The sequence below is a fragment of the Labrus bergylta genome, chromosome 5, assembly GCF_963930695.1.
Source record: "Labrus bergylta chromosome 5, fLabBer1.1, whole genome shotgun sequence".
In the NCBI taxonomy this organism is placed as follows: domain Eukaryota; kingdom Metazoa; phylum Chordata; class Actinopteri; order Labriformes; family Labridae; genus Labrus; species Labrus bergylta.
Window position 1 is genome coordinate 31027797 of NC_089199.1, and position 15694 is coordinate 31043490.

A 15694-nucleotide genomic window follows, 5' to 3' on the forward strand; every position below is an offset into this window, starting at 1 on the left:
GAGATCCTCACTGATGTGAACCCCCAGGAACTTGGTGCTGCTCACTCTCTCCACAGCAGCACCGTCGATGGTCAGTGGGGGTTTAGGAGTGGGGACTCTCCGGAAGTCGACAACAACCTCCTTGGTCTTGTCGACGTTCAGGAAGAGGTTGTTGTCTCTGCACCACGTGGCCAGTTGGCTGACCTCCATCCTGTAGTGTGTCTCATCGTTGTTGGAGATGAGACCAACCACTGTTGTGTCGTCCGCGAACTTCACAATGTGGTTGCTGCTGAAGGATGGAGCGCAGTCGTGGGTCAGCAGCGTGAAGAGCAGGGGGCTGAGCACACAACCCTGGGGGGCCCCAGTGCTCATGATGGTTTTTGATGTGCTGCTGCCGACCAACACTGTCTGAGGCCTCTCGCTGAGGAAGTCCAGCAGCTAGTTGCACAGGGAAGTGCTGAGCCCCAGCTGGTCCAGTTTGCCTCCTCTGCACAGTCCTTCAGCACACGGCCAGGAATGTTGTCTGGACCTGCAGCCTTGCGGGTGTTGATCTTGGAGAAGGTTCTCTTCACGCTGGCTGCAGTCAGGCACAGAGTCTGGTCGTGGGGAGGGGGGGTGGTCTTCTGTGGGGGCGTGCTGTTGTGTGCTTCAAACCTGGCAAAGAAGTTGTTGAGGTCGTTCAGCAGAGAGGTGTTGCTGTCACAGGTCTGTGGCTTGGGTTTGTAGTCCGTGATGGTCTGGATACCACGCCACAGGCTCCGCGTGTCTCTGCTGTCCTGATGCCACGGGACAGGTTGGCCCTCGCTTTTCTCAGGCAGGCTGCATCCCCAGCTCTGAAGGCGGTGTTCCTGGCCCTCAGTAGCCCGCGTACCTCTCCTGTCAGCCATGGCTTCTGGTTAGCCCGGGTGGTGATGGTTCTGGTGGTGGTAACATCAGCAATACATTTGCTAATGTAGGAGGTAACAGTGTCAGAATACTCCTCAATGTCTGTGTGGTTGTTGTAGCTGGCTGCATGCTTAAACATCTCCCAGTCTGTGGTATCAAAGCAGTCTTGTAGTGCAGCAGAAGCCCCCTCTGGCCACACACATACCTGCTTCAGAACTGGTTTGGTGACTTTAACCCTGGGTCTGTAAGCTGGCATTAGCATTACACTGATATGGTCAGAGTGACCAATGTGGGGGAGGGGTGAAGCTTTGTAAGCACCTTTAACTGATGTGTAAATCATGTCCAGAATGTTACCTTCTCTTGTGGGAAAGGTCACGTGTTGGTGGAATTGGGGTAAAACCGTCTTGAGATTTGCATGGTTAAAATCCCCAGCGATGATGAAAAATCTGTCTGGGTGGGCTGTCTGTTGCTCACTGATGGCGATGTAAAGTTCCCAAAGTGCGTCGATTCTATCAGCATTGTTGGTGGTGGGGGAATATACACAGCGACCAGCTGTGTTATCTCGCTCGGTTGATAGAAAGGACGGCACTTAATGATCATAAACTCCGCCAGCGGTGAACAGTGTTTACATACCACAGCAGCATCTCGACACCAAGCATCACTGATGTAAACACAGACTCCACCACCTTTTTTCTGTCCTCCTTTAATAAGAATTCAGTCCGAACGGTAGCATGTGAATTGTTCAAGCTGAACGGCGGAGTCTGGGGTGCGTTCGTTCAGCCATGTCTCTGTCAAAATGTACGCATAGCCGCCCCTCACGTCGCGGTGCGCAGCTCTCAGTAGCTCTATATGGTCCATTTTATTGTCCAGAGATCTTACATTTGCCAGTAGAAGAGTTGGAAGAGCGGACCTGTGTGGTATTTTAGCCAGTCTCGCTCTTATGCCTCCACGTTTACCTCGCTTTTGTTTCCGCTCGCAGGTTGCTGGTTGACCCGCTGTTAAAGAGATGCTAGTCTGTGCTCTGTTAATCATGTTACACCAAGCAAAGCCATTCCAGCATATAGAGCACCATTGTGACCCTCGCTCTGCCACTGTGGTCGGTAGGTTGAGCAAATTCACCCGCCACTGCAAAAAGACACCCGTATGTGACGAGTGCTGATTTCCAACCCTGTTTTATACACTTCTAGTTGTACAAATGTCCTAAAGGTCATGGTTGCTGTTAAATACTAACATGTTAGTTTAATGTTTAAAGTTTAAGACTCAATGTCTTGTTATTGGCATTATTCAGGGCAGATCAGACGGACAAATCATGTTAGGATCAAAACAAAGTGCACTGAGGTGCTGCATCAGGTACTTAGACAGACAGGAAGGAAGAGAAAATCAAATGAAGGATCACATCAGGTAATGACATGTGGCGACTTGACCATCTCCGTCTTTCACATTTTTCCTGCTTGTATCTCACCTGTTTGTTATTTTGTCCTCAGGTTGTTTTACCTGCATGAACGTCTTTTATTGTCCTCTGATCAATCTGGAGATCAGAAGATGGGTAATCGAGGGGGCAAAGAGGAGAACAGAGCAGAGTCTCCTCTGTCCAGCTGTCTCTCTATGAAGAGTTACCGGTCTAAACGTCGTCCTCCACTCTTCAGTAATGAACCAGGACCCTCAGATCAGAAGATGAGTGATCGAGGAGACAAAGAGGAGGACAGAGCAGAGTCTCCTCTGTCCAGCTGTCTCTCTATGAAGAGTTACCGGTCTAAACGTCGTCCTCCACTCTTCAGTAATGAACCAGGACCCTCAGATCAGAAGATGAGTGATCGAGGGGACAAAGAGGAGGACAGAGCAGAGTCTCCTCTGTCCAGCTGTCTCTCTATGAAGAGTGACCGGTCTAAACATCTTCCTCTAAACTTCAGTAATGAACCAGGACCCTCAGATCAGAAGATGAGTGATCGAGGGGACAAAGAGGAGGACAGAGCAGAGTCTCCTCTGTCCAGCTGTCTCTCTATGAAGAGTGACTGGTCTAAACATCTTCCTCTAAACTTCAGTAATGAACCAGGACCCTCAGATCAGAAGATGAGTGAACGAGGGGGCAAAGAGGAGGACAGAGCAGAGTCTCCTCTGTCCAGCTGTCTCTCTATGAAGAGTGACCGGTCTAAAGGTCTTCCTTTAGTCTTCAGTAATGAACCAGGACCCTCAGATCAGAAGATGAGTGATCGAGGGGACAAAGAGGAGGACAGAGCAGAGTCTCTTCTGTCCAGCTGTCTCTCTATGAAGAGTGACCAGTCTAAAGTTCTTCCTCTAGTCTTCAGTAATGAACCAGGACCCTCAGATCCACAGTAAGAGAACTTTTTTTAATCACCAAACTGTCAAACAAAAAAAAGAGTCCTGAACACCATAATGTGTTGATTTTCTTGTTTTTAATCATCAACCTGCACACAGTGATCATACAGAGAAAGTCACTGAACTCATAACAACATACTAAGGATTATATATATGTATTATATGTTTATAGATAAGATAATATGACTTCAGTATTGACTCTTTGGTTGTGTATCTAGTCGTCTTCTCTGTGATTCTGCAGGAAGTAGTCTTTTAAACTGATCCTGAAGTTTAGTGAGATCTGCTGTGATCGTTTTCTTTCAATCATGTTTTCTGTTGTGTCCACTCTTTGTTTGTCTTTTTTAATGTTTTCTAACATGACTACACAATGAGATTTTTACTGAAGTACCGTAAAATCCGGTGTAAGATGCACTTTTAATACCTGTTTTTATTTCATCTTAAAAGTTGGCTGGGTCTTACTAATATACCAGTATAAAATGTTGACACATGAGCCATCATTACCGCGGGTGCAGAAGTCACCATCACTGGGTGCGGCTGGACCCGATTAAAAAACGATCCCCATTCATTGGGCCTGATTTACTAAAGGTTTGTGTGTCTTAAAACGTGTGCAAACTTGATACCACCCGCAAGAAATGTGTTAAGTGATCTACTAACGGAGCGCAGTGAGGACTATATATGTATATATATATATATCATATATCTTTCATATGAACAAAACAACACGCATTGACCATTGCTCACGTTTGACTTAATGAATATTCAATATGGGGCGTTTCTGCCCTAGAAAGCAGAAAATGCAAACAAGTTAAGTTAGTACACGCATTAATATAATATAATTATTTTTATACTTTCAGTTTGAAAAACCTGGTCAGACCATACGAACGCTACAATGTATTATTAGATTAGACCGTATTAGACTTTCTTTATTGTCATTCAAACTTGTACTTTACAGTGCAGATAAGAACGAAATTTCGTTGCATTTGGCCCGTTGTAGTGCAGGATAGAAACAGCAGCATGTATTTACATATAAAAAATAAAAATAAGGTGCAGATATAAATAGATATAAAAAGAAAAACACTATACAGATAAATATATTGCACGTTATATTGTGTTTTACAGTCCAGTGAGGTAGTCCTGTGTGGGGGTTTGAGGGGGAATGGAGGGATTATTTTTTCCTGTTCAAAAGTCTTATGGCCTGTGGGAAGAAGCTGTTATAGAACCTGGAAGTTCTGCTTCGGAGGCTGCGGAACCTCTTTCCAGAGTCCAGCAGCGAAAACAGTCCTTGGTGGGGGTGGGAGGTGTCTCTGCTGATTTTCTGAGCCCTGGTCAGACAGTGGATCTTTGCGATCTCCTGGATGGGAGGAAGTGGAGTCCCAATGATCTTTTCCGCCGTCCTCACCACTCTCTGCAGGGACTTCCAGTCGGAGGCACTGCAGGCTCCGGACCAGACGGAGATGCAGTTTGTTATAATGCTCTCTACAGTGCCTCTGTAGAAGGTGATGAGAATAGGAGGAGGGAGGTGTGCTCTCTTCATCCGACGCAGAAAGTGCATGCGCTGCTGCGCTTTTTTCACAAGAGCGCCGGTGTGAAGGGACCAGGTCAGAGTGTCTGTTATCTGCACCCCCAGGAACTTTGTGCTGCTAACTCTCTCCACTGCTGTGCCATTGATGAGGAGTGGTGTGTGGCTGGGCTGGTGCCTCCTGAAGTCGACGATGATCTCTTTGGTTTTATCAACGTTCAGGGTCAGGTTGTTGGTTCTGCACCAGTCAACCAGATGTTTCACCTCCTCTCTGTAGTCCATGTCGTTGTTGTCACGGATGAGGCCCACTACTGTTGTGTCGTCTGCAAACTTCACGATGTGGTTAGTAGTGGACCTGGCGCAGCAGTCATGGGTCATCAGGGTGAACAGCAGCGGACTCAGGACGCAGCCCTGAGGGGAGCCGGTGCTCAGGGAGATGACACTGGAGGTGTTGTTGCCCACCCGCACAGACTGGGGTCTGTTTGTGAGGAAGTCAAGCAGCCAGTTACATAGGGGGGTGCTGAAACCAAGGGGGGCCAGTTTGCTCACCAGATGCTGCGGGATGATTGTATTGAACGCTGAGCTGAAGTCCAGAAACAACATCCGCACATGTGTGTCCTTCTCTTCCAGATGTTGTAAGCCCAGGTGGAGTGCAGAGGAGATGGCATCCTCTGTGGAGCGGTTTGGGCGGTAAGCAAACTGGTACGGGTCGAATGTGGGGGGAAGTCTGGAGACAATGTGGTCCTTTACCAGCCTCTCAAAGCACTTCATCATGATGGGGGTTAGTGCTACAGGGCGGTAATCATTGAGCGAGGAGATTGTGGATTTTTTAGGCACTGGCATAATTGTAGCAGTCTTTAAACATGAAGGTACCACAGCCTGGATCAGCGAGGTGTTGAAGATGTCTGTGAGAACCCCAGCCAGCTGGTCAGCACATTCCTTCAGCACCCGTCCCGGTATGTCGTCAGGGCCCGCTGCTTTCCGGGTGTTCACTCTCCTCAGGGTTCTCCGGACATCAGCTGTGTCCAGGCTGATTGGCCGCTCATCGGAGTGAGGAATAGATTTCCTCGCTGGAGTGGTGTTGAGTGCCTCAAACCTCGCAAAGTAGTTGTTGAGGTCGTTGAGAAAGTTGATGTTGTTGTCACAGGGGGGAGGAGTAGCTTTATAGTCTGTGATGACTTGGATGCCCTGCCACATTCGTCTGGTGTTTGTGGGGTCCTTGAAGAAGTCCTGCACTTTCAGACTGTGAGCACGCTTTGCAACCTTTATGGCACGGTTCAGGTTGGCTCTGGCTGTTTTTAGTGCCACCATGTCGCCAGATTTAAAAGCGTCGTTCCGGGCTTTCAGCATTGCACGTACCTCACTAGTCATCCAGGGTTTCTCGTTGGCCCGTGTGGAGACATTCTTGATCACACTAACATCCTCCATGCACTTCTGAATGTATGCAGACACAGACTCGGCATACTCCTCCACACACGTCTGGTGATTGTCCATAGCAGCCGCCTTGAACATGTCCCAGTCCGTGCATTCAAAGCAGTCCTGTAATGCTTCCATAGCTCCCTCAGGCCAGGCCCTCACCTGCTTCACTGTGGGTTTTTTCCTGATCAGCAGGGGCTTGTATGCAGGAATTAGCATCACAGAGAGATGGTCTGAGGAGCCATGGTGGGGGCGGGGTGCAGCCTTGAATGCCTTCTTGATGTTGCTGTAGGCCGGGTCCAGCGTGCTCCCACCCCTGGTTGCAAAATCCACATATTGATGGAAATGAGGAAACACAGTTTTCATGTTGGCCTGATTAAAGTCCCCTGCCACAATGAAAACTCCCTCTGGATGTGTAGATTGCAGTTCACTGATGGAGCGGTATAAAACATTCAGGGCTTCTCTGGTGTTTGCACTGGGAGGAATGTACACTGCTGTGAAGATCATAACAGTGAATTCCCGGGGTAAATAAAAGGGCCTCAGGGATTCAGGTAGTCCAGTTTGTTCTCCAGGGAGCGGACATTAGAAAGCATGATGGAAGGAAGCGGCGTTCTGTGCGGGTTAGCTTTTAGCTTGGTTGTTAGCCCCGCTCGGCATCCCCGTTTTTGCTTCCGGTCACACCGCTTCCGTCTCCTCCGCTGGCGGACTCCGCTGGTACGAGGCTCCGCTGCTTCACAGGCCGCTGGATGTAGCCAGCGTAGTATTCCGAGGCTACGTAGAAGGTCCAGAGTAGTCGCATCTACCGGACTGAAACTGTTTGATTTACCTACAACTTAAATTGCCTGGCGGTCGTATATTACTTTAGAGTAACTACGCTGCAGGTTTACTGTGAAATTATCAGAACTGACTGGGTTATTTGCCATTATATTCCTGTTGCTATCACGAGCCACTGCAGCCGCAGCCGAGCAGGGCGCCGCCATCTTGTATTGGATGTGGCCTAGTGTTGCAGGTCTTAAAAGAAGCAGCTCCCGGAGCGGACCGGAGGACGCCAGCCATACCCCACCTGAAATTATCCCAGATCGTGGCGCGAGTGGCTTCCTTCATTGATTCAGCCTCAATATCAGGCACGAGTGGTGCAGGCGAACCTGCATCTGTGTCGGATAACGTCAGCTGCACTGGCAGCTCGCCATTTATGAGTCTTTAAAAGAGAAGAGAAACCTGAAACGTCCTGCATCACATGAATAAAGTGTTTGATCAAACGTTGTGCAATGTGCACTTCTCATCCGATTAGCCTTCTTTCCAAACATAAGAATTTAACTCTTACATAAAAGAAGGTCCTGACTCCGTCTTAGAGCCCCCGGATTTCTTTATTCGCTATTATGTCACATGTAGTCTCTGGCCTATGTGCGTCTGCTGTGCGCAATTACGCATGTGGCACATCAGCGTATTTATTATTTTAATCTCCAGACATACCGATAAGTTATGATCTAATGTTAATGTTTTGAATTCCTAAATATTTCATATTTCAGAGGTTAAAAGTTGTATTGAGTATCCTCTGGAAGTTTTTCTGTCCTTTTAAAGTAAATGTTTTTAGTTTTTCTGTTTTAATTTGTCTCAGTATTTTCTGCAGTGATATTCCTGTGCGCTGAACGTTTAAGATGTATTTACTGAAAGCAACCTCTCTAATCTTTAAAGTAAATCGATTAAACAAACAAAAATTAATCAAATAAAACACACATTACAGAAATCACCTGACAGCTCGCGCTGCTCAACATTATTTATAAAACGATGTAGCCTACAGAGATCATTAGAGGTGGAGTGTAATATAAAATACATTTGAGATATCTGATCTAACAGTAAATCTGTGAACCTCTATCTATCCGTCTGAACAAGCACTGTTATAGTATGATCTAATTATTCTCCGACACAGACAGATTCGCTGCAGTGCAAGTCCACACTGAGTTGCGTACACAAACTGAGACCTGCTGTGGGATTTGAGCGTACCCTCCGCTCACGTCTAAATTGATAAGTGCCGAACTTTGCGTGGAAATGACCGTAAACCCATTTTTCTGCCGTATATACGTTTGATAAGTGAGGGCCATTGTGATTTACCAAGCCTGACAAAAACTGAGGTGATTGTGACGGTGTCTGAATTTAACACCTTTGAAAAGAAGGTGCTAACCCTGGAGACCAGTGTTACACACAACAGACTGCTGTTATTGAAGTTAGGAGGAGACATAGGCACAACAAAAGAAGACATACAGATCATGTTATTCCCCACACATGTTAATAAGTTTGGAATGACAGCAGGAAACACCATGATTAAACTATATTGTTGCCTATTTAAACAAAACTGAACATTCACAGCCTCTGCATTCTAAAGAATCTCAACACTGACGTTTATTTCTTCCTATTTCCCTCTTCTCACCAACATTTTATTTTAAACTTGGGATTTCCTTTTTCTCGGGTTGTGCGTCTCTCCCCCAGCTCGTGTCCTCTGGTGCGCTCCTCTCCATAGTGCGCTCGTCTCCTCCCTCTAAAGCCCGCTGCTGCTACGCTTGACTGGGGGGACCTCACCACTGCTTGTGCCCCCGTCTTAGATAACTCTTAGGAAGAGCGTTTATGTCCGATCAGACACAGCGCTGGCCAGCTGTCTGGTGCTCAACAAGGTGCCGAGTGTCACGTCTGAGCGCCACAGAGGACACAGCTCACACCTCCTGCACAATGTATGACAATTCATCTTCAAAAGATGAAGAAAACAGAGGCCCTGTTTAATGCAGAGGTTTTCTTATGAGCCAAATTTTCTTTTTGTAATATTCAGTTTTATCTGCTATAACTCAAAAATACTGGACGTTCATTTACCTCTTCCACTGATACCTATTTTGCGCTTGCCGTCGTTCTGCTTTCCGTCCAAACTCTCCATGACGTAAACCAGTAGAACACACAAAAACCCAACTTAAATAGTACCGCCTCCACAAGGTTTACACCTGGTGTCATTCACGCAAACTTTCTTAGTTGATCACCCGAAAAACACACACTCACCAAACGTGCAATTTTTTGGAGTGAACACACAGTTTAGTACTCTTTACTTGGGACTTTAGTAAATCAGGCCCTCAGTGTATTAAGAGCTGATTGCACGCTGTTCTGGGAAAGACAGCGACACAGACCAGTCTGGCTGCGCTACTTTTTCTAAACTTTTCCCTCAAGAGGTCATAATAATGAATTTACAGAAAACTGTAGGATATTGTTCCATAAATAAACCTTGTTGAACGCTCTTTTGATTGAAAGAGTCCTTTATTAAAGTTAAAGAGAAACAAGTGGAGTCGGGCAGAGAGCTCACAAGCTAGGAGTCTCTGCTTCACAACTTTCCCTGCAGGCTGAGAGCTCGACTACCGTACTGTAGCTGGTAGGAGAGCAGACTCCACAAAGAGAAAACAGACTAAAAGGGTGACAGAGCTGAACAGTAACTGCAGGTTTTGGACTTCGCTGAACACAATAAAAACTGTCACGCAGGAAGACAGTGTGAACTTTATTTTCTCTCTGAGAGACCTTCAAAAACACAGCGCGTCTTATACCAGTGCAACTTATATTTCAGATTTTACGGTACTTCTTTTTTTAACTCATGACACAGCTCCTGCACATGCTCAGTGTGCAGGTCGTGACACAGCTCCTGCACATGCTCAGTGTGCAGGTCGTGACACAGCTCCTGCACATGCTCAGTGTGCAGGTCGTGACACAGCTCCTGCACATGCTCAGTGTGCAGGTCGTGACACAGCTCCTGCACATGCTCAGTGTGCAGCTCTCTATAAAGCTGATTAATAACTTTTCAAAGGTCTCAGGTCTCAACCTAAATATTAAACACTTTGAACTTATGGCTGTTAAAGATTGTAATGTTCCCCATATTTGTAATAATCCGGTGAATGACCAGGTCACATACCTGGGAGTAGTTATCACCAAGGAGCAAAATATAAGGTGCACCTTAAATTTGAATCCCATCGTTGATAAAACTCTTGTTTACAAAGAGATTTATCTCTGAGACGAAGGACCTTTCTCTCAAAAGCTGAGGGCATTTCCAGACTCACTAATCCGGCTCTATCTTTGGATGTTGACTAAAATGTAACCAAAAGATTTGATTATACGTTGTTTAACTTTCTGTGGAAAAACAAAATACATTATGTTAAAAAGAACGTGAAAATAAACACGAGTCAATGTGGGGGCTTGAACTTTTTAGACTTCACAGCTCTTAACATTCAAAGTGAACAGGCTGAGACATTTTTAAATAACCCAACATCTCTATGGAATATGATTCCTAATGATGTTTTTTCTAAAGTTGGTGGCCTGGAATTTTATTACTGTGCAACTATAATATCAGTAAAATCCTGATCAAACTATCCAACTTCCATAAACAGATACTCTTGACTTGGTCTCTCATCTTGAAACATAACTTCTCTCCACACAGATATTACATCTGGAACAATAAGGACATTCTCTACAAAAATGAATCCCTGTTTTTTGAAAACTGGTTGAAAATAACATCACACTTGTAGATCAGTTATTGGACTCAGATGGTAGACTCTATGGTTACACAGACAGACTTCTGCACATGCTCACTGCCGAGGACATGGCACACCTTTTTAAAACGTTTTGTGTCTTTATTTGATTCAGTCCACCACTGGTTTCTAAATGTCAGTGTCAGTTTTCACGGCTTTATGATTTCCCTTATCTCCACAGAATAACAAAGGGGTCTGTTTCTGTGGAGGAGCAGCTGTCCAGCTGTGCTTTGTGTCAGTGTGTCCCAAGAGATCCAGTTTCTACCAGATGTGGACACTGGTTCTGTAGACAGTGTCTCACCTCATACTGGGACCAGTCTACTTCATCAGGAGAGTCCTCCTGTCCCCAGTGTGGAGAACGATCTAAAATAAGAGGAGGACTGCAGATATCCAGTAAGTCCAGCACTGTAATAAGTAAGACTGAAGTCATTGTGTCTAAAAACAAGACAGAGCAGTTAGTATTTTCATTGATATATAGTTAAATGAAACATTTACATTTTATCTGATTCTTGCTGTCAGTTTATATTCAGTATATTTTATTTCTCTTGTAGCAGCACACATTTATTACAGGGATGTTTTTTGTGTCATGCAGTTTGCTTAATGTGTAATAATGAAAATTGTTCATTTGATCATTTTATAAATCCAGTCTCAGGATATGTTTCTTCTCTTTCAGCAGATAGAGGTCTGCAGGAGGTTACAGATGAACTTAAGATCAGTCTGAGGAAGAGATGTGAACATGTGACTGAAGGAAGTGATGAAACAGGAAGTAGAACCCTCCTCAACAGGATCTACACTGAGCTCTACATCACAGAGGGACAGAGTGAAGAGGTGAACACCCAACATGAGGTGAGACAGCTTGAGACAGACTCTAAAAAGAAGACCCTCCATGAGACTCCAATCAAGTGTCAGGACATCTTTAAAGCCTTACCCGACCAACAGAACCAAAGACAGAAGCTCAACCCGACCAACAGAACCAAAAGACAGAAGCTCAACCCGACCAACAGAACCAAAAGACAGAAGCTCAACCCGACCAACAGAACCAAAAGACAGAAGCTCAACCCGACCAACAGAAACCCATCAGAGTGGTTCTGACAAACGGCGTCGCTGGTGTTGGAAAAACCTTCTCAGTGCAGAAGTTCACTCTGGACTGGGCAGACGGCTCAGAGAACCAAGACCTCAGTCTGGTGATCCTGCTTTCATTCAGGGAGCTGAACTTGATCAGAGATGAGGAGTACAGTCTTCTTGAGCTGCTCCGTGTTTTCCATCCAACATTACAGAAGGTCACAGCAGAGATGCTCGCTGTCTGTAAACTGTTGTTCATCTTTGACGGCCTGGATGAAAGCAGACCGTCGTTGGACTTCAAAAACAGGGAGGTTGTGTCTGATGTCACAAAGAAATCACCGTTAAACACACTGTTGACAAACCTCATCAAGGGGAATCTGCTCCCCTCAGCTCTCATCTGGATAACTTCTCGACCTGCAGCAGCCAATCAGATTCCTCCTGCATATGTTGACAGGCTAACAGACGTACGAGGCTTCACTGACGCCCAGAAGGAGGAGTACTTCAGGAGGAGGTTCAGTGATGATGAAGATCTGTCCAGCAGAATCATGTCACACATCAAGACATCCAGGAGCCTCCACATCATGTGTCTGATCCCGGTCTTCTGCTGGATCACTGCCACAGTTCTGGATCACATGATGAGCACAGAGCAGAGAGGAGAGCTGCCCAAGACCCTGACTGACATGTACTCACACTTCCTGCTGGTTCAGACAAAGAGGAAGAAGAACAAGTATGATGAGGGACGTGAGACAAGTCCACATGAGCTGATGGAGGCCGACAGGGAAGTTCTTCTGAAGCTGGGGAGGCTGGCGTTTGAACATCTGGAGAAAGGAAACATCATGTTCTATAAAGAAGACCTGGAGCGTTGTGGTCTGGATGTCACAGAGGCCTCGGTGTACTCAGGAGTTTGTACAGAGATCTTCAAAACAGAGTGTGTGATCTTCCAGAAAACAGTCTACTGCTTTGTTCATCTGAGCGTTCAGGAGTTCCTGGCTGCAGTCTACATGTTCCACTGTTTGACAAACAGGAAGAGAGGTGTAGTGAAGGCTTTCCTGAAAAACATAATTTGTCAAACTCCTGAAAGTGATGACTCATCCCTGGATGACTTCCTGAGGAGTGCCATGGAGAAATCCCTGAAAAGTAACAATGGTCACCTGGACCTGTTTGTTCGCTTCCTTCATGGCCTCTCTCTGGAGTCCAACCAGAGACTCTTAGGAGTCCTGCTGGGTCGGAGAGACAACAGTCCAGAAATGATCCAGAGAGTCATCAACAACCTGAAGAAGATGAACAGTGATGATATCTCTCCTGACAGAAGCATCAACATCTTCCACTGTCTGACAGAGATGAACGACCTCTCAGTCCATCAGGAGATCCAAGAGTTCCTGAAGTCAGGGAACAGATCAGTGGAGGAACTCTCTGAGATCCAGTGCTCTGCTCTGGGCTACATGCTGCAGATGTCAGAGGAGGTTCTGGATGAGCTGAACCTGAAGAAGTACAAGACATCAGACCAGGGACGACTGAGACTGATTCCAGCTGTGAGGAACTGCAGGAAGGCAAAGTAAGTCCAGATGTGATTAAATATGAGTAAAGATAAGTTTAGTTCTTCAAATATATCTTATACAATATCTAGGTTTTTGAAAACAGTGTTTATCAGTGTTTAACAAACTCTTCAGTCACTTGTATTTTGTTATAAGTTCTCTTGAGCTGCTTTAAATGCTGTGAGTGAAATATGTCTTTTTTTAGAGAGAGAGAGGGAGAGGGAAAGAGAGAGGGAGAGGGAGAGAGGGAGAGAGAGGGAAAAAGAGAGGGAGAGAGAGGGAGAGAGAAAGAGAGGGAGAGAGATTTTTTTGATTTTTGCAAAACACTTTATTTACATAAATTTAGTTTTTACAGTTCAACAAAGTGCTAATGCATTAAAATCTGAGTATGTTTAAAAAAAAAATAGTTTATCTAATAAAACTTGTGCAAAAACTAATTCTTCATTAACAACTGAACAAACGCTGTTTAAAAGCGTCCAAGTCTCCAATGTGTTTATAAAATCTAAAATCTAGCCAGAGTCTTGCTCTAATGTTTACCAGCCACACTGCTTTGGCCTCCTGCCCCTCTCTGTTCTCCACTCTGTTTTTTCTGCTAATGTAAATGGCCATTTTTGCCTCACCTGAAAGGTAGTTAAGGAGCTGCCACTTATCTTTTTGTTCTTTTTTGTAGGCAGCTCCCATAATAAAAACCCTCTCAGTAAAAACCACATCAAAAAAACTAAAAACCAATGTTAAAAGAGAGAAGAAGCTTGTGAGCCTCTTGCACTCTATAAAAACATTCAGTCTCTGGAAGGCAACAAAAAGGACAGGTGTTAAGAACAGCAGGGTTAAGAACAGAAAGAAAAGCATTGGAGGCAATAGCACCATGTAAAATCCTCCACTGGAGGTCGGCAGTCCGTTTTTTGAGGGGAGGTTTATATAAAATCCTCCACTGTGGGCCGGCTCCATTTGCTCCCAGCCTGTTTGACCACACAGTGGGGGGGCGGTTGCACAGTCCGCCTTCACACAGTTCATATACCAGGTTTTTTTGGCAGCTTTGTTTATTGTCAGCTTTTCTGGGTGTGCTATAGCCAGCAGGGGGCCGGTGAGTTCCCCCAGGCCTGGGCTCAGGAAGACATCAGGGAAGGGGTCTGCAGGGTCCGGTCTGGCACAGACACAGTCATCACTTTCACTTTCCTCTGTCTGTCCCTGTCCCCCTACTGTCTGTCTGTCCTCCTCCTCCTCCACTTTGCTATTCTTTGCCTCATACTTTGTGCCTCTAGTTTTCCTTCTGCGTTTAGAAGCAGATTTGACCCTCACTGCCTCCTCTTCCTCCTCCTCCATCTCAGCCTCTTCCACCTGTTCCCCCCATGTAAGTTTACTGTTCCCCCCACCTGCCTCCTCTGCCTGTGTTTCATCTTCCTCCTCTGACATACCCTCCTGCGTTTCACTGACCCCACTTGCTTTATTTATCTGTACTTCACTCACACTTTTTCCAGCTGTTTCTTCCCCCTTTTCTTCACCCACCTCACTTTCCACCACATCACCCAAAACCTCTCCTTCACTTCCCTGATTGTTTTCACCCACACCGTGCACATCATTCATACTCACCACCCCGTGCTCCAGGTCAGACACAGCAGCGGTGCGGCGCGGCGCGCTCCGCGGTGCCGCTATCGGCCGCTCAGATGCCACGGTCCGGGCCGCAGCGGATGAAGTCTCCGCCGCGGCCTCAGGCCGCGGGGCAGGGGCCTCCCGCCGCTCCGCTGCAACCGGCGGAGCAGCGGAAAGCCCCGCCACAGGGCCGGGCGTCACCCCACGGCCAGGCGGAGCCGGATCCCCTTGTCTCGGACAGGCCTTCACGGTGTGTCCCTCCTCACCACAACCAAAACATTTCATAGCCGACGAGGTGGCAAATATCACGTAGTCATAATCATCTACTTGAACATGGAAGCGGAGGTTGAGGTCCGCATCCCGATTGTTAAGTATCATAAACAGTTGTCTCCGGTGAGACACCACGTGTTTCAGCAGCTGAGATCTACATCCAGACAGAATCTTTTTTATGGGGGACACCACCTTCCCATGTCTGGAGAGCTCTCTGCTAAGAAACTCGTCGGTTATGAACGGAGGGACATTGGACAGGATGACTCTGGTGGAAGGCTGTGTCAGCGGAGTCACCTGTACAAACATTTGGTTCACCGTGATGCCCGTCTCAACGACTCGGTTCACCTTCTCCACCTGATCCAGGAAGATGACCACGGCGCTGTTCATCCGAGCGGCCGACCTCACGCTGCTGTGCCCGACCTTCTCTCCCACCGCAAGCCCAATCTCCTCCACGCTGCACGGAAAGCTGCCATTAATTTTAATGCCATGCTTTCGCGTGAGGTGGCCGAAGGTGACTCCATTTACCATGACGTCTGAAGACGCCGACCGGC

General features: G+C 46.5%; 2 protein-coding genes across 2 annotated transcripts in view; both read left to right on the top strand.

The window, feature by feature from the left end:
• The window catches only part of LOC136179336 (NLR family CARD domain-containing protein 3-like), a 373903-nt gene that overhangs the window by 211114 nt on the left and 147095 nt on the right, over positions 1-15694 (top strand).
• LOC136179334 (NLR family CARD domain-containing protein 3-like) lies at positions 11776-14896 on the top strand. Its single transcript, XM_065955509.1, has 2 exons — positions 11776-13303; positions 14546-14896. Exons 1-2 carry the CDS (start codon positions 11979-11981, stop codon positions 14691-14693), a joined length of 1473 nt encoding a protein of 490 aa, XP_065811581.1. The 5' UTR covers positions 11776-11978; the 3' UTR covers positions 14694-14896.

Excerpts from the sequence above, each read along its gene's own strand:
- LOC136179334 (XM_065955509.1), top strand. The coding sequence starts at position 11,979 with ATGCTCGCTGTCTGTAAACTGTTGTTCATCTTTGACGGCCTGGATGAA. Across the intron at positions 13,304-14,545 it reads AGGAACTGCAGGAAGGCAAA|TTTTCCTTCTGCGTTTAGAA; the intron begins GTAAGTCCAGAT and ends TTGTGCCTCTAG.